This window comes from Mchenga conophoros, linkage group LG18 (assembly GCF_057382185.1).
Source record: "Mchenga conophoros isolate Kocher_MC1m ecotype Shallow Benthic linkage group LG18, M_conophoros_male_GT1.1, whole genome shotgun sequence".
In the NCBI taxonomy this organism is placed as follows: Eukaryota; Metazoa; Chordata; class Actinopteri; order Cichliformes; family Cichlidae; genus Mchenga; species Mchenga conophoros.
This window is the reverse complement of record NC_140543.1, coordinates 9,468,843-9,491,226: the sequence shown is the minus strand read 5'-3', so window position 1 is coordinate 9,491,226 and position 22,384 is coordinate 9,468,843. Positions and strand designations below refer to the sequence as shown.

At 40.1% G+C, this 22,384-nt stretch overlaps 2 protein-coding genes across 2 annotated transcripts; one reads left to right on the top strand and one right to left on the bottom strand.

The window, feature by feature from the left end:
- Positions 1-64: 64 nt before the first annotated feature.
- On the bottom strand, positions 65-4,529 carry eif3f (eukaryotic translation initiation factor 3, subunit F). The gene is made up of 8 exons (XM_085253192.1): positions 4,398-4,529; positions 3,924-3,994; positions 2,963-3,042; positions 2,741-2,878; positions 2,557-2,648; positions 2,255-2,391; positions 1,986-2,099; positions 65-1,384 (listed from the first exon to the last, which is right to left on the bottom strand). Exons 1-8 carry the CDS (start codon positions 4,507-4,509, stop codon positions 1,307-1,309), a joined length of 822 nt encoding a protein of 273 aa, XP_085109318.1. The 5' UTR covers positions 4,510-4,529; the 3' UTR covers positions 65-1,306.
- On the top strand, positions 4,500-22,237 carry kcnj9 (potassium inwardly rectifying channel subfamily J member 9). The gene is made up of 10 exons (XM_085253191.1): positions 4,500-4,616; positions 4,918-5,497; positions 5,627-5,742; positions 6,333-6,768; positions 7,896-8,109; positions 11,278-11,479; positions 13,133-13,325; positions 13,571-13,768; positions 15,849-15,979; positions 20,954-22,237. Exons 4-10 carry the CDS (start codon positions 6,471-6,473, stop codon positions 21,218-21,220), a joined length of 1,503 nt encoding a protein of 500 aa, XP_085109317.1. The 5' UTR covers positions 4,500-4,616; positions 4,918-5,497; positions 5,627-5,742; positions 6,333-6,470; the 3' UTR covers positions 21,221-22,237.
- The last annotated feature ends 147 nt before the right edge of the window (positions 22,238-22,384 follow it).

Genomic DNA, 22,384 nt, shown 5'->3' with positions numbered 1-22,384 from the left:
GTCTTATAATGCCACATGCACAAACAAGATGGTCAGCACCAAAGAGAAGAAAACTAATTCAGGATTTTAATAATCAGTCGTTTATTTTAACAATTTTGTTCAATGGAGTGACAAAGACCAAAGTAGGCAAGTCACATTTGATCTGAAATTGTGTATTAGTTTCAAGTTTTATTTGTCATATACAGGAAACAATTATTATACTCACAGATTTTAAACATATTTTATAAAATAGGTTTTGCTAAAAAGTCATTATCCTACATAATACTACAAATGTTTTGAGTTTAAGTACTCATTAGACCCATTTGCATTATACTGCTCAGTAATGCTGGATATATCTCAGCTTTATATTTGAATGCTTTTAAAGTAAAAACTTCAAAGTCATTCTAAAGCTTTAAAGTAAATGGTATGGAGTAGAAATGGCTAAAAACACTGAGTGGAAGTAGAAAACAGCATGACCCAGAAGTACTTAGAAGCACTACTTAAAACGACATACACACCCACCATGACATCACCTACTAATTAGTAAAATCTCAGCTTTGAGTTGAGCAATTTTGCTATTGCCAGCTTAGCATTCTGAAACTGGATACGCCAAAACAACCAGTGGTTCAGTCTGAAATTAAGCCCATGCTCATTGGGTAGCAACTTGCAAATAAAATGTCATTAGCCAATGAGCATTTCCTGGAAAATCATAATTTCTGACTTAGTAAATTTAATGTTTTATGAAATATAACTTGAGCTCACAAATAATCAGTAAAATGTTGATGTTAAAAAGGACTGGAAGGCCGTTAACCTTATAATTCTATGTAAACCAAAGTCCTTTTACAGGCAGACGTTCCCACCGCCTGCTGACCTTCAGAAAGAATGAAAGCTTGAGGGGCCTCACACCCTTAAACTATGCTCATCTTTTACACCACAAATGAACTCTAGTCAAAATATATTGGTGGAGGGCCAATCAAATGTCATGGGTCGAACAGCCACCCCATGTCCCCCCTCTACATACGCCCATGATAAGATATAAGGTCAGTTGTCTCCTTAAAAATACATTATTACAGATCAAGAATCATGAAGCAGGTTGACAGCAGTAAATGCGAGGTGTCTAATAAGCAGAAAGGAAACGTGTTAGCAGTATGATCCTTCCTTTAATGTTCATTAGCTACTTGTGACAAACCAAGCAGCCTTAAATTTAATTACCATCTTACCACAGGGAATGAACACTTTGTGACTGTTTAACATCTTTATTTTCATATCAGCCAAAAAAAAAAAAAAGGTACAAAAATTAAATATGAATGACTTCAAAGAAACCCTCTCAGAGCAGCACCAGCTTCTCATTGAGAGCAATCTGTGCTTGGGTGAGGTTGGACAGGTAGGTCACCATCAACAGGTCCTGCAACAACAAAAGAGAGCATTTAGATTCACACTAAACTAAAGTGAAAGATTATAACAGCATAACAAGGAAACAAGATTAAAGGATGCTTTAATCTTGTTTCGGGCCCAGATAAATGATGCAAAAATACTTCCATCTTCTAAAGCTTCTAATCCTGAAGTAAAACAGTATGATGCAAGTAGAGCCCAGAGACCATAAATAACCATAAAAACAGGAGGAGAGTTTAATTAAATGCCAAAAACAACTCAGAGCTCACCTAAAGCCTCTTATATAAGAGATATGACAATTCAGTTTACTCTTTTTAGAGCCAATGTGTTTATACGTGGAGAGAAATTAAGTACATTATTGCCACAACAATAAAATTTTCAGCTACTTCCTTGTCACAACAGGTCAGCACAGCGGGTTCGATTTGGCAGTTTATTGCCAGATGATCTTCCTGACGCTAGACTTGTGTCTCTACCACAATAATAAAAATGACAGTGTCTATTAAGCTAGTCTCTACTGCTATTTTTTAAGTGCCATTTGCCTGTCTGTTTAGATCAAATAGCAAAACAAAAACAGTAGTTGTCACTGATATAGTAACTTAAACACGAGCACTTACATTGATGTTGGAATTGAGCATGTTCTCAAAGTCCTCAGGTGAGATAGTGGGCACTTTGTTTACCAGATCCATCAGGAAACGGCCCACGCTGTTGTCTGCTGTCACCTTGCCAGACTGAAACAGAACAACATGAACTTCATAGCCATCATCAGCGCAAAACTTAATTACTGCTCAAATGTTCCCAGGTGACCAATATTAAGTTAAATTGGCAGGGATTTAATTAGAAAAGAAAAAAAAAACCCAGGGGACAAGTTTGTCTTGATACTCACCAGCACATCCTCAATGTATGCCAGCACTGTGGTCAACATGTCCTGTACCCTGGCTGCAGCACCACCAACCTGAGACAGGTCAGAGGTCAGCCCCTTGGTACGACTGGGGGTCACACGTGTTCGCTGTAGCAGGTCCACTAAAGAACAAATAGAGAGTATAATATAAAGTTTTCTTTCCTTTCATATGCACCCCAGCGAGTTGTTTGAGACACTGGGATTTAATTATTTGGCATTTCACAGATACTTAGTCATGAAGCATTTGTTTTCAAACAGTCGCCTTCATTTATTCTTTGTATTCTTACCGCCTATCCTCTCAGTGTCATAGTACACATACTTGACAGACAGTGGGGTGAACATCACACCAACTGTCTTTCCTGGCACACCCATCTGCGCACTGTGTAGGAGACACACAAACACATTCAGAGAAGCACTTTCAGGCTGTAGATGATCACATAAACACAGGCGCTGACAGAAAGATCAGCCAACCTGACGTAGGCGCGGATGTTCATTTTGCCACTCTGCAGTGCCGTGTCCACGGTCAGGTGAATGGGATTAGAGGCCTCACGGCTGTAGTACTCGTGGATGAGCACTGAATGTTCTGTGATATCAAAGCCTGTGGCATACCTGTCAGAAAAGATGAACATCTGCTAAAGAATACTGTTTTTTTCACTTTTAACTTTAAATTGTTAATATGACCGACTGACGCACCATCCGATGATGACCTCTGTAGGTGAAACCCTCTTGTGAAGCTCGTACATGTTCTTGGCAAACTCCATGTCCACAGCAACCTGTTGTCAAAAACAATGCATTTAAGCACAGCCATGTACACGGTCTCGTAAACATTTCTACAGAATCATCTTTCACTTGTGAAAGAATTCAGTGATAATTACATAACTGCACATTACCTGCACATGTGATGTGACAATAAAAGTGATTTGATTTTGATTTGATAATACATGTATTAGTCATAGCTACCCTGTAAGATATTTTGTAATTCACTGTCTCACAAAGCAGGATTAAACATAGTAGGTGGTATCAAAAACCTTAGAAACTAACGATTTAGCCTCCACCTGATAGCATAACACCACCTATAGTTTTCTGAGGGGGGTTGTTTCTATTGTTTACTCAGCTACTCAAAAGTAGTGCTTTGCAACACTATTACACATATCAAAATGAAGTATCGCTACAGTGACCCAGATCATATCCAGAAAAGAACTTCTTGTAACAGGAAGAATCACAATCAGAATACTTTATTAATCCCCAAGGAAATCATGTAGCCTCAGTAGCCATTTAGAAAAACTACCAGGAATTTATTCAGCCTGGTATTTAGCAGCCATATCGAAATTAAAACCTTAATGGACATTTAAAAACCCAGACTCATCTAATTAAAGACACAAAAGCACAAACACACAAGTTTGATAAATTTTAGTTATCTTTTTCTTTGTTGATGCTCCTAAGATTTTAATTCATGACTCTTTGAGTTTCAGATATTTCTAACTGAATAATGCGTTATTCTTTAGATTACTTGCTGAATGTCAGTTTCGTGTCTTGTTTATTACTCGATGGCCGATGTGGAATGGCTACTGTATTACTGGCCCTTTCCACTTGGCTTCAACATCAGCAATAAATAAAATTATGTTAGCTGCAAATAAAGAGTTTAGTAACATACCTCATCTTCAGATTCATTGTGAGGGACAGAGAAGCAGTTGGTCACCTCGATAGAGTGCTTGTCAATAGTACCTGAAAAAAGCAAATGTTTCAGTTCTTACATTATATTGTTGTAGCGACGAGCAGCTTCACTGTAAGTTAGCAAACAAGAGGATTCTCCATTAAATCGACAGTAATAAGCGCTAACATCAGCGATCTTTTCCTGTTGCTAAGCATCAAATGAGTGCAAACCCCACCAAAATGGAAAAAAGTCCAGGTGATTTGCTAACTTTTTAACTATATGAACAACTGAGTGGGCGGCCAGCTGTTACGAGTGATGCCGCTAGCTAACTAACAGTAGCTAATGCTAGTCAGCTGCTGAACTGAACCAGCATGTGTTAGCAGCTAAAGCTAAAAGCAGCTAACTATGCGGCAACTGGTTTCGTGCGAAATCGGTCCAAGCGGCGTAGGACAAACATATTGTCTTTTTACTTACCCAAAAGGGTTCCAATCACACGACTCGCTCCCTCATTTCTTCGCTCGTAAGAGTCGCAGATAGAAGCGAGAACGACGGGATGAATTTTCACAACTGGCCCGAACACCGACATCTTGGAAAAGGAGGGCAGACTACTGATCACACTGCCTGAAGAGACCAACTGATTACCGGCGTCATGGACACATATACCGCCACCTTGAGGCTGGCGGATAAATAGCTGTTAGTGAGAATAATGCTAATTATGATCAAGTCATTGATATCATTGTGATACAATGTTGTAGGACTGTATCTTCCTCTATAAGCGGAATTTTTTAATTAGTGAATTATTCTAACAAGGAGTCTGGTATAATAATAGTAATAATAATGTTATTATGGAAAAGCCATAAAAAGGATTGCATCACAATCAGACCATATTTAAAATGACATATACAATGAGCATTATTACATCCAATCTGTATGTTTATGTTTCTGCATTTTTGCATTGTTACTGCATCACAAAGGCCTTTAATTTCCCCATCAGTGAACTCTGCAGATGCTGAGGGTCTGACCGAGAGGAGGGAGAGGACTGTCCCTTCTGTTGTGGAAATGAGAAGCGTCTGAGGCAAGCAGGCAAACAAGCAGGCAGGCTTGATAGGGGCTGGGCTGATGACAGCATCCTCTACCGCTCCACACCTGACCGACTCCATCAGATACACAGATGATGGAGCTCTCCGCGCTGCCGGGTTATTATCCTGTTGCCTCCATTTCGCACATCCACTGCCAGACACATGTTCTGAAAAAGCCTTATCGTTAATCAGAGTACTTGAACTGTTTTTTTCGGGTTTGTTTGGGTGTGTGTGTGTGTGTGTCTTTAGCTTGGGCTGCCCGCTTTTTATTTTTTGTGAATACTGAGCGGTCGGATCGAGGTGGTCTTTGTTTTCCAGGAAAAGCGAACAAGAGTGGACTGATTATGCTGCATCGCTCGTAAATACCAGAAATGGGTGTAATTGAACCAAGGTTGCGAATCCTGGCTCGTTCTTGGACTCGATTTTCGCCGTTCTTATGGCAAAACATCTGCCCAATCTGGGTCTTACACATCTACAAGTTGGTGCACTGAGCAGGTAGGATTTTACTCGTTTATCTTTGGTCTGTGTGACATTAAAACCGTAGCTGAGCTGTTTGGTTCCTGTAGCCCTCTTGCCGGCTCACAGACACTCTTTAACAGAGGCTATTTCTGATCCATCCATCAGGCGTAGTGCGTCATCTTGACTGTCACCATCAGTCTCCTCTGGCGTCCAATCCGCCAGTTGTCCAAATGGACGCACATCATCCAAGGCTATAGAGGACTAGGACTCCATTTTACTGAGTAAATATTTCATCACGTCTCGTTATCCATGTATATATTTAACTCGGCTTCTTATATAGGACTTATGTAAGACTATTTCAACAGGCCTGCTGTATAAATCCAGCATATTTAAAATAGCACGAAGTGCACTTATACAACACACACGTCTGGGCCACACACACACTCCTAGCCCGAGGCTTTTTATGAAACATACAGACCAGTTAAAGTGGCTCTGATATGCATATGCCATGTCGTGCATCAGGAATAGGGGTCTTTCAGAGAACTAATTTATTCTACCATTGTGTCTAATTTCCAAGGACTTTCAAAGTTATCCATATTCAATCTGAAAATAAGGACTTATTCCTTTATTTTATTATTAAAAGACTTCAAATGAGACTTTGACAATAGTAATAAAAGCACAAAAAATGATACACATTTATTTATAGGTTTTTAGAATTTATTATAGCAACATCAGAGTTCAAGCACTCCTGTGAGGAGGTCTTGTTTCTTTAAAGAAATCATTTGACAGTGAATTATTGTGACAGTAAAACAGATAATCAATTCCATTGTTTCATTTGATCAGATCATTGTGTTCTTCTGCTTTATTCCAGGCTTCAGACAAGCAAACAAATGGTTCAGTCAATAGGTACTGGACAGACTCTGCCTTAGGGAGGATATCAATAACACATTAATACTCTTTACACGCTTACACACACACACACAAACGCACGCACACACAGACGTAGACCATGGCTCTGGAGAACTCCATCTTCCCCTCCCGTCCGGACTCGCTCTCGCTCCCTGTGGAGGAGAAGGTGGAGAGCGAAGAAGTGGAGGTGGCCACGGAGGTCACAGCCTCCACGGGAGTCTTCAACGTATCGGAGGAGCTGGGCCACGTCGTCACCACAGAGACGACTTCTTCCCTTCCGAACTCGGCTCCGGTCAAGAGATCGTTTCAGTCCAAGCTGGCCGAGCGGGAAGCCAATGCTAATCAGCACAGGAAGAAGACACAGGGGACGGAGAAGGAGAGGGGACGGTTCGGGTGGGGTGAGTGACTCTCAAGATGACATCTTGTCCTTGATCCCCCTTCTGTTTGGAACAGTGCACTCACTATGTTCTTTAAATGTTGTGGCTTCTTTCTGGACCTGCAGTTCAACCAGACTGAAATGCATCACTATTAATCTATTTGTATCTGATAAAAATCTCGAGAGATTTAGAGATATTGACTTACTCCTGGATGAACATTTTCTCCATTCAGCCCTGCACCCTCTTCTCCTCCCCATCTGTCTCGCAGTAGTAGTAGTGAATCTTTTCTAATTTAGACCATACTGCAGAGCTTCACCCCTCAGCAATTTTGACAGTCTTGCTCATTAAGCTCTGCTCTGTTTGCTCCAATCTTTGCCGTACATCTTCATAGAATAAAAAGAAAGAAAGCCTAACTAGGGAACTAGGGAAATGTGCAATTTATATGACCCTTCGGTGTTTTAACTCCAACTTGTGATCAAGAATTGATGTCATCATCGCAAAGGACAAAAATCCTACAAAGCAGAGCCAGACTTTTTTTGCAGAAAAGGCAGATTTTGTTTTACCTTAAAATAAGTCTCCATAGCTTGAGTAGCATGCACAATGATTGATATTCATTGATTAAAGCGTATGTGATAGCGGTATAGTGTCATAATTTCAGTTCTGGCTTGGTGCATCCACAGTAAAAAGCCTATAAAACAAAACAAAACAAAACACAGATGAAGTCCAGTGTTATAGCTTTTCTTCTCCAAGCGTTTGATGATGTTGTCCCGTCGCACTTCATCTGCTCTGTTTTATTCACCTGTCATTTTTCATTTATGTTTTCCCTTCTTCACCAGTCTGACTTTCCTTTGAGCCACGCTGAATCTCCCTCAGTAGTTTTGTCCCTTGCTACCTCCCTGTGTTTATGCTCACGTCTCTCTAAGTGCCTTCATCCAATTCTCATCGTCTGACTGCAGTCAGAGTTGTAGCTTTAAAAACAAAACATTTCAGAAAGGGAGCCTCATGTTTTTGAAAGTGTTTAATGGAACAATAAAGAGTTGTCTTCAACGCTGTAAAGGATCAAAAGGCGATGGCACTTTTCCTCCCATTTGTTAGCCTCACAGATTTCTAATCGGGCCCCTTCTCTTCTGTCTCCACCCTTCCACCAGCCCGCACTCGCCGTAAGAGACAGCGCTACGTGGAGAAGAACGGTCGATGCAATGTGCAGCATGGTAACATGCGGGAGACTTACCGATACCTGACGGACATCTTCACCACTTTGGTGGACCTCAACTGGCGTTGCTCGCTCTTCGTCTTTGTCATGGCCTACGCTGTAACATGGCTCTTCTTCGGAGCCATCTGGTACCTCATCGCCTACTGCAGGTAAGATTTAAGATAAAGTCATGTGCACTAATGTATTTGGATCTCTTGCAGTGTGGGAAATCACCATTTGATCTCCCGCTGAATTTGTAAGTGTGCTACCTTGCAAAGAAATGAACAGTCTTTAATGACATGACACTCAGTGGAGAAACTCTTGTGGGCAAACACAGCAGTAAGATGTTTCTCATAGTTGGCCACCAGGTTTTCACTCATCTCTGGAGGGATTTTGTCCCACTGCTCTTTACAGAAACTCTCTAAATCATTTTGGCTTCTTGGCTGCCGCTTAACAACGCCAAGCTTCATCTGCCTTTAGAGATTTTCTATAGTTTGGAATTAGGAAACTGGCTAGGCCACTCCATGATCTTAATGTGCTTTTGCAGACACTAATTTGCTGCCTCTGTGGTATGTTTTGCGTCATTATCATGCAGGAAAACTCATCCATGACGCATCTTCAGTGTTCTGGCTGAGGGAAGGAGGTTCTTGTTCAAGATTTTATAGTACATAGCACCGTCCATTTGCCCCTTAATGCAGTGAAGTCATCCTGTACCCTTAGGAGAAAAACAGCCCCAAAGCATAATGCTTCCACCTCCATGCCTGACTGTGGGGATGGTGCACTTTTGGTCATACTTAGCATTTCTCTTTCTCCAAACATGACAAGTCGTGTTGATGACAAACAGCTTGATTTTAATATCATCTGACAACAGCAATTTCTCCCAAGATTTCTCTCAATAATTTAGATATTCACTGGCAAACTTAAGATGGGCTTGTACATGTGTGTTCTTGAGCAGGGAGACCTCGTGGTGTTGTAATGTTACCAGTGGTGCTTTTGGTCACTGTGCTCTCAACTGCCTTCATTAAGCTCCCTCCTTGTAGTTTTGTGTTGATGCACCACCTTTCATCCTCACCCCATGAGGCAAGATTGGTCTGATTGATCATTTTATATTTCTTTCATTTCTGAATATTCACACCAACAGTTTCCACCTTCTCCCCAACTTCTTGCTGGTCTTATAGTCCGTACCAGACATTATGCAGATCTACAATTTTGTCCCTGACAGCCTCTTTGTCTTGTGGTGGAGATGCCTGAATGGGAGAAATTGAGTTGAGATCAGGAGTATCTGTAATTGATTGATTGATTGCAATCTGTTCTACATGGGCACAGAGCCAATCTGTGGAGGCCATAATTCTGGTTAGTTGCAGAGGATCAAATATTTATTTCAATCAGTGACATACAAATGACTTTATAACTTTTGTTTGTTTTTCAGTTGTTATTCTGTCTCCATTACAATGAAATTACCATAAAGGTTAGAGACTGTTCATTTCTTTATAAGTGAGCAAACTTACAAAGTCAGCAGGGCATCAAATGATCATTTCCCACAGATTAAGTCCTGATCCATAGGATCCTATTCTGAATCCAAGTGATATCAGGAATATGGGACCTAATTTAAACTTTATCTTTTCATATGGTAGCAACACATTATGACCAAAAACAGGATTTTCCCTTGTCTGTGTGCTTTTTTCTGACAACAAATCCTCACATTAAAGTTTCTTGTTTTGGGAAATTGTCTTTTCATATCTAGAGTTCGAAAAAAAAAAAAAGACCATCTTTATGTTTATGTGATCCCATCCAGCAAAATCTTAGTTGGACAGAAATGTAAACAACACTGTATGTATGTAGCTAAAGAGTTGTTTTTGAGTTACTTGAAAAGACATATAATTTCACTAAAAAGTAAAAGAACATCTCTTCCTATTTGTCACCTCTGCAACCTCCTCAACAAGCAGATTCACAGCCAGACTCTTCTTGCTGTGCCACTGCCCTTTGCCCTTTGATGTAGAAATAAGTTTGGAGCGTTCAGAATTTCATACAAATGTTATTAACCGGAGTGGACATTGTGTTGCAACAATTGTGTCAATTTGCATTAAAAAAACAAAAATACATGTATTTTTGTTCTCTGGCTGTGATGTAGTGGTTTGCTTAACATTCACTTTGAAACAAAGGTTAATTCAATTGTAATCAAAGCCATTCAGAGCTCTTTTAGACCTGTAATCATCAGAAAATTTCAGAGAAAGCATAAACATGGATTTATGTTTGCAATTAATTTGAATTCAAGTCTATGTAATAACTCCAAAAATGCAGAATTGAACCATTTAAACAGAATTTTGCTCATAAATTTGGTGCTTTTCTTTAACGAGTGCAAAAATTGAAGCGATGTACTGTATAAGATGTACTGTGCTAATCAGGGAGCTTCAGTGGGGATGGCAGGGAAATTTATTTTAGCTCTTTTCTTGTTTGACAGCTTAGTGCTAAACTAAGCTGACTGCCTTCTGGGTGCGGCATCATATTTAGCAGACAGCTATGAGAACATTATTGATCTTTTCACCGTATTTCCCCCAAAGTCCAACCATTCTTTAAGTGAGCATTAGATTTTTACACATCTACCATAAAGGCCAAAATGAAGCTGCTTTCTCAGCCAAAAAAGCAGATGACAAAGCAGTATTAATATTACAGCGTATTTCATCATGATGTGCTGCCTCTTCATGAGCTGTGATTGCTGGATCTCTGCTCTAATTAACTAACGTATTCGTCTCATAAAAATTGTGACCCTTTTTTATATCAATTGCAGGCCATTCAGTTTTGTGCCAGAAAGCTGTCAGTGTTGCTGCAATCCCTTTGTCACCAGCACAGGTCAATAAAAGTCATAGATTATATAAATGACCTAACACCACTTTCGCTAATTAGCGCTCCCTCTCTGGCTGGAGCTGTGTTAATCGGGGACATTAGTGTGTGTAGTGTGTGTTAGAACAGAAATTCTGCGGACTCTTAGTGGCACAGGATTGAAAAAAACCCTCAAAAGATGCTGAGAGCAAGTTGCGCGTGATGATATATGATGAAAGTGGCGGGTTTCTGCAGCCTCGGCAAGAAGTGACAGCATAAATGTTGGCTTAAGCACCATGTTTAAATCTGATGAACAGGATTGCTCCTATTCATTACAGGAATTAGCTGCAAGGTGGTGGAAAATTTAAATGGAGAGATGAGTCGTCATCTATATATTTCTGCACCTCCAGTCTAAAAATATATATCTTCTCACTCTCAGTCTATTTTTCCCTCTTGACACCCACTTTGTCACCTCCCGCCTTCCCTTTCTCACACATTCTGCTTCTCCTCTTCCCAAGGGGTGATCTCGACCATCTGGAGGATGAGACGTGGACGCCGTGCGTGAACAATGTCAATGGCTTCATCTCGGCTTTCCTCTTCTCCATTGAGACCGAGACCACGATTGGCTATGGTCACCGTGTCATCACCGACCAGTGTCCGGTGGGCACAATGCTGCTGCTGCTGCAGGCTATACTGGGATCGATGGTTAACGCCTTCATGGTGAGCAGCTTAACTGGTAAAAAACAGAGATGGGGAAATATTTAGAAATCCATCCATCCTTCTCTCGATTTCGTACCCCTTACCTGGGTTCAGTTTGCAGTCTAAGCAGACTTCTCTCACCCCAGGCACCTCTTGTAGCTCATCCAGGGGGAAAACGAGTTCCCGAGCCAGCTGATTCTTGCAGGATGACTGAAACGCACAAACCCCTCCACCACAATAACATGGCAATTCAAAGATATACGGAGGATATGATTATTCAGACTTTCAAACATTCACTTTCTGATAAATTATGTTTTTTGTTATATTTGTTGGTTCTGTTTTGCCCCACTGTGTTTCTATTTTCTGCATTTTTCGCCCTCCATTCTGTGTCGCCCTGCCTCTGTCTTCATGTCCTGTCTTTCAGTTGCTCCTTCTTTTACTCTAAAGGTAAAGATGTCTAATTTTCCCATCGGTCTTCTGTGTAAATATGACTGTGTGTTTAAGATCGACTCCAGCTTTCCTGTGATCCTGTATCGGATAAGTGGTAAAGAATGGGATGGATGGATGCCCTTTGGACTTTGTGTTTTTTTTTTGGTCTTTGTAACATTACAAGTTTCCTTTTCAATATTTAAACCAGGTGCATGTCCTGCAATTGGGACCTCTCTTCCTATCTCCTATTAAGCATGAGTTTAAATTCATGCAGTGCCAAAGTGAATATTCTCAGTAATTTTGGGATATAAGAATCTTAAATAGACGCTTTCGTATTTAGAATGAATACTGCTGACATCTGTGATGGTTTGTTATCTGATTATGTATTAATGACGATGTAGACATGAGTGTAACATATGTAGCAAACAAGATTGTCAGATGTGTTTTAGCAAAGCAGGAAGTCAGATTAGAGAAACAAATGGAAACGAAAAATGAAAAACAGACTTCGGAACTTCTGAGTCAGTGTTCAAATTCAGCTAACTCCTTTTGTGCCTGCAATTTCTGTTTGACCCGAGACTGTTTGCTTAAACGGAAGCTTCCTGTCAGCTCAGCTGAATCAAATAAAATAATGATACGCTGTTTTTTTTAGCTTAGAGAGAAGATTGAATGCACAAATACAGTGGAGCCATAATGACGCAAATTATATGCAGATGGTATTCTTCCTAAAAAAAAGAATATTTACACAGAAAATGCCGATGAAGCTCAATTTTTTTTGCACGGTGTAAGCACTCTTTTGATGAGGATGAATTCACACTCCGACATCCAGGCTGAATCATGTTTATGCATGTTTGGGAGCTGGAAACATTCCAAATTAACAACTGATGTACACGTAGCGTGGGCTGTTTTACTATGCATATAAAAACAGTTGAGTGTGGGGTTAAGTCAAGTGTCACTGATCTTTTTAGACAAGAGAAACTGGCAATAGCAAGCTCTTCTAAAAAATGATCAAGGTTAGTTTGTATTCAGCGGCCACAATGAATGTGTTCCAGATGTGCAGACTACACCGGAATTATTCAGCTCTTTAGCTGATGTGTTTGTTATAAACACCAAGACATATGTCTTGGTGTTTATATATTATGTTCCTTTCATAATAATCCTCTGCTTTTCTACTTTGTGCAAGGCTCCCTGTGGCTTTGACTTTTTAGCAGGGCCCATGTTTCACATTGTTCCTTCCTCTCTGTCCAGGTGGGCTGCATGTTTGTAAAGATCTCGCAGCCTAACAAACGAGCTGAGACGCTGGTGTTCTCCAAACACGCTGTTATCTCGCCGAGAGACGACAAGCTCTGCCTGATGTTCAGGGTGGGAGACCTTCGAAGTTCCCACATTGTGGGGGCCAACATCAGGGCCAAACTCATCAAGTCTAAGCAGACTCAGGAGGGTGAGACAGTTAATAATGAATCTTTCTTTTTCTTCCTTTGGTGACAAAAACTGTAACAACTACACCTATTGAAAAATCAAATGGCCCAGTATATAATAACAATAATAATAATAATAATAACATACTTGGCCATGTGAACCGCTCATTCTAAGATCTCTTTTGTGTCTTTCTAGTATTCTGTCATTTTAAACCTGAGCTTCCAGGTACAACCTCTCTCCTTGTCTCCACTTTATTGGCTCTTCCAGGTGAGTTCATCCCTCTGGATCAGACAGACATCAGTGTGGGCTTTGAGACGGGCGATGATCGTCTCTTCCTGGTCTCACCATTGGTGATTTCCCATGAGATTGACGCACGTTCACCCTTCTGGGACATGTCGCAGGCCCAGCTAGAGAAAGAAGACTTTGAGATTGTGGTCATTCTAGAAGGAATGGTGGAGGCCACTGGTGAGAAGGCAAACACCAAATTAAGAAACATCTGCGAGTTTAAATCTATTAATGTAACCCCTAAAAAAAGCATGTTTTATTTGTTGTCCTTGATTTTGAAATGAAGAGACTCCTCCCGTGGGCAGAAACCTTGCAAGCTTTGTAAATCACCCTTAAAACTAACCACAGCACTGAGCGCTATTTTGGGGATTGCACTCATACATTATTTTGTCCCGTTTATTAAATCTAGCCCCAGGTCCTATAATAAATCAGCAAGTAAATAGTAAATAAAGAAATCATCTGGTTTAGTAGTTTAGATTAAATTAAAACATTGAACAAAAAAAAATAAGGAGAAACTCATTTCCATGTATGCACAAGAAATGACAAAAACCTAGAAGTCACGGTCTAGCAATCTGCAGTCTGATGTTACCCCAACAGAAAGCAAACTGTTTAAAACTGGAGACTCATCTACCCTTGGGCAAATCACAGAGCCCTGCTGCGCTTACTCACTCTTGATAAATCATCAGTAAAAGTGGACCTATTATGCTATATATTTCCAGCGCCATATTTTTATTTTTAGCCTCTTCTAGAGTGGCTTTGCATGATTCACAGATTCCATCCATCTTCTTCCGCTTATTTAATTCATTGTCGTGAAGTGGATCCCAGTAGTTGCAGGGATTTAGAATGACCCGATCCAATTTAACCCGATCCATGTCTTTGGACTGTGGGAGGAAGCTGGAGTTCCCAAAGAGAATCCACACATACACAAGGAAACTGTACAACATGCAACCCTCCTTTAGCTAATTTCTTCCAATTGGCTGCCCCTTGGAAACAGATGGGAAAGGATTCCTATCCACTCACCCATCCATATATCCATCCATCCATCCATCCATCCATCCATCCATCCATCCATCCATCCATCCATCCATGAGTCTGCTAGATGAATAACTGACGACTACTACTACTACTGCATTTTTGTCACAAATATAGAATACACTGAGCAAATTTTCTTAAACGAATAAATGCAAATATTTAGTGGCAGTTCCTACCTTGATTTGCTGCCATCTTTCCTCTCATCCTACTATGTTTTAAAAAAAACAAACAGACAATGCATGATGGGATAGGTAACAAAATACTCATACTAAATACATAGCTGCTACACACTAAGTATTAAGTGAATACAGACAGAGTCTATATTAATCCCTCCTCCTTGATATCATACAAAGTTAAGAGAAAAAAAACAGTTTTAAAGAAAGTGTACGGAGCAGTCTGAACTTTTGGCTCATAGGGATTACTTGTAAAAATCCTGACTTTAACAGTATACAAGAAAAGAAATAAGGAAAAGCAAAACTAATCCTCTTGAAAAAACATATCATATCAATTTATAAAGCACTTTAAAAAAAACAACAGGGATGAACAAAGTGCTAAACAATAGCACCAAATATAAAAGACAAATCGAGGCCACCAGGTAGATGATATAGAGACATAAAAGAGTTGTGGAAGTTAAACAATATAGGAGTACACTAAAGTATGTTTTACTTTCTCCTGCTAGTCTTAAGTGCATCTGGATTTATAGGATATTCATTCCCAAAGTAATTTGCACAAGCTGGGACGTTCCAAATATTATGTGCTTGTTTATCTTTTCTCCCTTATCCCTCTCTTATATCGCCTTACGTCAGATTCATTCTGAGAGGATGATATACTCTACTAGTTTCCTCACAGTTTAGCAAGAACTCAGTGTATCGAGGCTATTCAGGATGTGTATCTGTGAGGTAAAGGTGGCCTCTCCACCTACACCAAATATTGATTCCCTTAGTCAGAGCGCTATGTTACAAAGACTTAGCTGACAGTCATAACTCTGCTGCAGAGAACATCCTTACAACGACAGCTTGCCAGTGAAATTGTTTGTGACTAAATGGGTAAATGAATTATGTTTGTGTAAGAGTTCTTGGTGTGGTGCTTTTACTCTTCTGCTTTGCCATAGCCAGGCACAGCGAATCCAGTTAATATCAAATCATTTATCACACAGACCAGAACAAATGCCGTGAGGGAAAATGTGTATTATGAATCTCTATAGTCATCCATTTGTTTGTGCATGCAGGGATGACATGCCAGGCAAGGAGCTCGTATCTTGCAGAGGAGTTGTTGTGGGGTCACAGGTTCAGCCCAATGATGTCGCTGGCAGAGGGCTTCTTTGACGTCGACTATGGAGCCTTTCACCACACATTTGAGGTAATGTCTCTTGAAGAAGATGTGATGAGGGCAAGCTAATAAAGCACAGCATGATTTGTTGCACTCCCATGACACCTATCACAGGTGTCACTGGAAAAGAGAGGGGGTACACTCTGGGCAGCTCGCCAGTCTTTCGCAGAGTTATACAAAGGGGTGGACAAAGATTGATGCTTTGATTTACACCTAAAGCCAATGTAGAATCACCAGTTAACCTAACATGCACGTCTAGTAAAATCTTCTCTTATAAGTATGTGTACCTCATGAAGATGAAGTGCCTCAGGGTCTGTCTTAAAATATAATTTACTATTTAACAGAAAATCTCACCTCAATTTTCCTAATCATGATCAACAAGCAGATAGCCAAGGACTGCATGAATTTGTGTTTAAATTTACTCACAGAAATTTTAAAGTATTCCAAATATTCTTAGTGGCTATGTTGGTTTCCAAAAACATTTAATATGTGACATTTCTGTTAACAGTATAATTTATTTTAATTATTATTATTATTATTATTTTAATTTATTTTCTCTAGTTATGGAAGAAGGTTTGCTTGGCTATGACGGAAAACATCATAAGGTGAAGGAAAGAGAACAGTAGTGTTCAGAGAACCTGCTTCACTTTGAGTAAGGCACTTCAAAATGTCACAGTGGATGACTGTCCTTAGGACGGGCTACAAAGTACTCATTTGGCTTCATCTCGATGTTTTCTTCTTGTGTTATTATATACAGGCTCTATATGTGGACAAGCATGTGAAAGTTACCACTAAAATCCTAAGGCTAGAAATAATTTAAAATAAATGGTGAAGTTAAATTTTTGTATTTTCTCTTCCCTATTAAGAGATGTTCCACTTTATTCCTTTATTAAAGCTTTCTGCATAGCTGAAGTAAAAATAATTAACAATAAGCATCCGCACCAATCTGTCTGTCGATCTCCCGCCGCCCTCTCCTCTCACTTAATGAACAAAACTCCTTCACTTGGGGCAGTAACTCATCCCTGACCCAGAGTGGGCACTCCACCCTTTTCAGGCTGAAAACCATGGCCTCAGATTTGGAGGTGCTGATTCACACTCGGCTGTAAACTGCTCCGGTGCAAGCTGGAGGCTATCACTTGATGAAGCCGACAGAACCACATCCTCCGCAAAAAACAGAGACGAGATTCTGAGACCGCCCAAGTGGATGCATGCCGCCACTTGGCTATGCTTAGAAATTCTGTCCATAAAAATCATGAACAGAATTGATTCAACACCCACCAGGAACGAGTCTGACTTATTGCCAGCTATATGGACCAAGCTATTGCAACAGTTGTGTGAGGATGGAATGGCTTGTAGGGGTTGTTGGGCAAACTCCCCTGCACCCTCAAGTATCCTCGAGATGGTAAAGAGTCCAGGTCCAGTGATGAAAACCGCATTGCTCCTCCTGTATCTGAGGTTCAATTAACGGCCTAGGGAACAAACCCTCTCATCCACCAGGAAAAACTCCAACGTACAAGCAGCAAGCCTAGGGGATACTAAGATACCTACTCTAACCTGCCACCTCTCTCCACGGGCAACTCCAGACTGTGACAGAGTCTAGCCCCTTTCCAGAACTGATTCCAGAGCCCAAGCCGTGCGTTCAGGTGAGCCGACTATATCTAGCTGGTACCTCTCAACCTGAGAACTAGCTCAGGCTCCTTCCCCACCAGAGAGGTGATGTTCCATGTCCCAATCGCTAGACCCTGTAGCCAGGGATCGGTCCACCAGGGTCTCTGACCCTATGGCGCCTCCTGCAGGTGGTGGACCTACAGGAGGGTAGGCACATGTCCCTTTTTTCAAACGCCCTGTGGGCTAAGTCCTGGCCACCAGGTAAAAGGTGAAGATCAGTAAAGGAACCTTCCTGAAATGAACATTAGAAATGCCATCTTGAGAACTCCTATTGGGATAAAGTAATGAAATGAACTGAAAATAAACAAAGGAAGCAAATGAACAGTACAGCTTGCGAGTAAAATAGCTACATAAATGTAAGGCTTCACTGTTAGTTCCTCAGAGTTTAAGAAAAAAGACAATTTTCTATAATTCATCATCTGAACTAAGCAACAATTCTTCTAGAAGCACCAAGATTATTATCTACTCTTTGTCTGTTATCCCTATTCCTGTCTCCACCTACACGTGTAACTGGCAGCTGAATTCTCACATTCTCTTGGGGTTGTTGAAAAGCATGCTGGGATGTGTAGGAACTCTGACTAAAGTATTTATTTCATGTTTATTTTTGTAGAGATGTGGACTGTACATTACATGGACATGTGTTACATACGTGGGCATTTGTAGCCTAATGCAATGAGTCTTTAAAAACATAAACAGAAATACTAACTGAAGTGAGCACTGAAGTGAGCAGACAAACACAGAAAATATGGTGAAGTTTGATTCATGTTCAAGTTTGCAGGTTTTTTTCTGCATAAAGGAACTTTGGAAAGATGTTTTTGCCAAAGCAAAATCACACAGATTGTCATAAGATTATAAGTTTTTAACTAGTTTTGTTATTTTGGATGAAATTTACTGAAAATAACAGACAATTTATATATCAAATGGTTTAAAATAGCCTGAGAAAACAGATGTCTTTAAAATAAAATAATGCAGTCAGAGTTGTAGAAGTGGATGAGGCAGATTACACTAAAAAGATTAGGAACTCGCATTTAAGCTGGCAGAACTGTCAGGCTGTACTTAGACACAGTAATACTTTGAGATAAATCCTAAGGTCTTCATGCTAATATGCCCAAAGTGACATGTTGATGTTTAGCATATTAACATGTTACTGACTGGCAGTAGACACAATGCATAGTTGAGTCTGATAGCAATGTCTTTAGTTTTGCAGATATGTGATTATGGAAAAGTAGATGGTGGTTTATGGTTGTGGTGGCGCTGACAGAGGGAAAATTGTAAGGATCCATTAAAGTAATTTGATATGAAGACAGTGAGACAATGATGAGGCGTGAGAGATGGGTTCATGGTGGGGGTGGGATCATGTCAGCTCGGCTCTGAGCCCCTTCTTGTTTGCAGTGGTGATGGACAGGCTGACAGATGAGTTCATGCCAGAGTCTCTATTCTGTTCACAGAAGAAGTTGTTATTTGTGGGGAGGCAGGCAGAAAGGTGAAGATACAAGGCGCAGAGGTAATGAAGGTAGATGAATTTAAATACCTAGGGGTCAACTATGCAAAGCAATGGACAAAGCACAAGAAAGATGAGGAAGAGAGTGCAGGCAGGGTGGAGTGGAATACGTGAAAGGGGAGGTTTTTATAAGGTGGTATACTGTATGGTTTGGAGACAGTGGGACTGACATAAAGACAGGAGGCCGAGGTGGAGGTGGCAGAGTTGAAGATGATAAGAGTTTCACTGGGTGTGACCAGGACGGCCAGGATTAGAAATGAGAACATCAGAGGGACAGTTCAGGCTGAGCATTTTAGGAACAAAATAAGAGAGACAAGGTTGAGATGGGATATAGTGGACAAAGGAATTTGAAAATGCTCCTGCCAGGCAGGAGGAAAAGAGGAAGACCACACAGAAGATTAATGGATGTGGCGGATAAGGACAGATGAGAATATTAGGGATAAGGTGACCCCTAAAGAGATCAGTCAAAAGAAGAAAATAATTTTGTAATGGTTTTTATTTTGGTTAGTTATAGTTTTTCAAAAATAAAAGTTCTAAAGCCAGTCGACATTGTCTTCTCAAGCCATTGTGCTAAAACAAGTCCTGCAGTACTTGCTCTTGCCATTTTACCAACATTGTCTGTAATTCAATTACACAGTGATCATTGGATAATAAATACATTTTTAAAGTGTGCTTTCAAACTGCAATGAAAAAATATCTGTCTATTTATTTAATTTATTTAATTTATTTTTTTTACCATTTTGCTAATGTATGCTGTTTGTTTTGTTAACTTTCCTTTTAATTATTTTATAAATTGAGTTAAGTTTTGCACATCCTGTTATTGCCTTTTCTAAAGCACTTTGCTATTCATGTCTGGGTAAAAGTTTAATATAAATAAATGTTTCCTGCTTGCTTGGTGGGATCCATTTCCAAACAAAATGTATGACAAATATTAAAAGCATAGTTAGATCAAAATAGAAACTTCAGAAACATAGGACACTGTTTGGGTGGTTGAAGGTGAGCGCTATCAAGTGGAAGTTGCTTAAAATTCTCTGCTGCTGCTTCTTTGATGTGTGAAATCAAAATACAGATGCTGTAAAGCAGCGTCTGGTGCTTTGATGTTCTTAAAGCCTATGGAAGATAAATGCACTGGCTCGTGTATAGCACTTTTCTACTGTACTTGAGCACTCAAAGCACTTTATATAAGATGTCTCATGTTTAGCCATTCACACAAGCACTTTTTTCTACATATAAGGGCCACCCCAAAAGCTAATATACTAAAACGGAAAATACTGAAATGGAACTATATGTGTTAACTCTAACTTATGGAATACATGACGGCAATTACAAAGTCAATTCAAATCAATTTTTATAGAACATGTTAACACAGTAGAAGTTAACCAACATGCTGCAGAGTAAACAATCGAGGCATCATTAAACCATTATAATAAATTTTAAATAAATCAAGCTAATTATCTGATGATATACTGTGACCTGAATCTAAACTGAAACTGAAAAGGTCAGCAAGGATTTTGGGTTCATTCGGATGATAGAGCAGGTCATCTGCTAATCAGTAGGTTGGTGGATCATCACTTCCTAGTTGCTCCAGTTTGCATGCCAAGTATCTTTGGGCAAGATACTAACCCGAAGTTGCTCTCTGAGGCATCAATCGGAGTATGACTGTGTGAAAAAGCATACCAAACAGTGCTAGTGTGAATGGGTAAATGAGGCAATTTGTGTAAAGTGCTTTCAGTGGTCAGAGTAGAAAAGTGCTATAAAAGAACCAGTCTATTCATTTTGGACTACACAAAAGTTAACAGAGAAATCCTCATCTTACTTTTCTGCTTCCTTCTAAGGTGGACACGCCATCCTGCTCAGCACGAGAGCTGTCATTAGCTGCAGCCAGACTTGATGCTCATCTCTACTGGTCCATCTCCAGCAGGCTGGATGAAGAGCCCACTCTGGCCAACCAAGCGGCCAAGCAGCCAGACAGCGGCTCGGCCAACAGCAAAGGAGGGGAGCCGACCTTCATTGTCGGGGAGATGACTGACATCCAGGAGCAATCAGGACTGGGCGAGCTGAATGGCAGCGTTGCCACCGACCAATCAGAATCCGAGGCCTAGAACAGAGAATGTTTGCAAAGACCTTCAGTATATCGCCATTACCATGCCACAGTTTCCAGACCTTTACTTTCAAGGCAACAAGTAGTTTCATTAGGCTCACTTCTGCAGTATACTCCATATCTTATGTTACCATCTGAAAGAGTTTATTTCTTGAAACTTTTGTCTTTTCTTTGTGCGTTCGTCTTTGTTAAAAGTGTACTGTATGTGTGCTATCTCCTTTCAGTTTGTTGTGTTAGCTCCAATCACCCTTGCCTATATCTACATTTAAATGACAATACTATGCTTTAGGTGGGGTCAACAGCAGTATATCCTGTGGACCGAAACAGAAACGTAATATGTCCTGTTGGGTAAAAGGATGGCTTCATGTGCAGAGTTAACTATATAGATTGTATACATTTAAATAGGTACAGTGCATAGATGCTTTATTTTCACATGCACTAACATCGACATGGTAGTAGCCTCACATTTGATTAGATGCAAGGATTGTTATGAGATTTAATGCACATCCATCAGGTGTTAACAGGGTGGGAAATTAACACCAGCACACAGCCGCTGGTACAAACCATCATGTGGTGCTAGAAAAATGTCTGAACACCTATTTGACCTGACAAAAGTGTAAAAGCATCTGTGAACATCGCAGCTAGCTTCCTGCCCAGAGATTAAGCACTATTTTCTCTTCAGAGGACACAAAATGTTAATGTTTGTTAAAACTACTGATAGAAATTTGCTGCACTCGACACATTACGGTGAGTAGGGTATGTAAAACCTTTAACGTAGAGACAGGTTAACACTCAAGCGTATTCGTGGCTTCGTTTCACATGCAGTGTGTGTACAACGAGGGTAAATGTATCTTTTGTCCCCTGCCAAGTAGAAACTTATAAAGCACAACAGTGTCCTGCTCAGTTCAGCCCAAACTCCTGCTTCTGCTGCTGTGTATATATGTGGTCATTTTTACTTGATGTTTTTAATATTTAAGATGAAACATCAATTAGAATGAATAAACTGCAGTATATTCCACAGGATCTGCATCTGTTTATGTTCTGACGAGAAGCTACATGAAATATGCAACATGAGCGTTCACAAGTTTTCGTGTTTGATAAGAAAACTGGTGTTCAGTCCTGAAAATTTGTTTAATCCTTTTTACTATTAAATTATGTAGTCTAA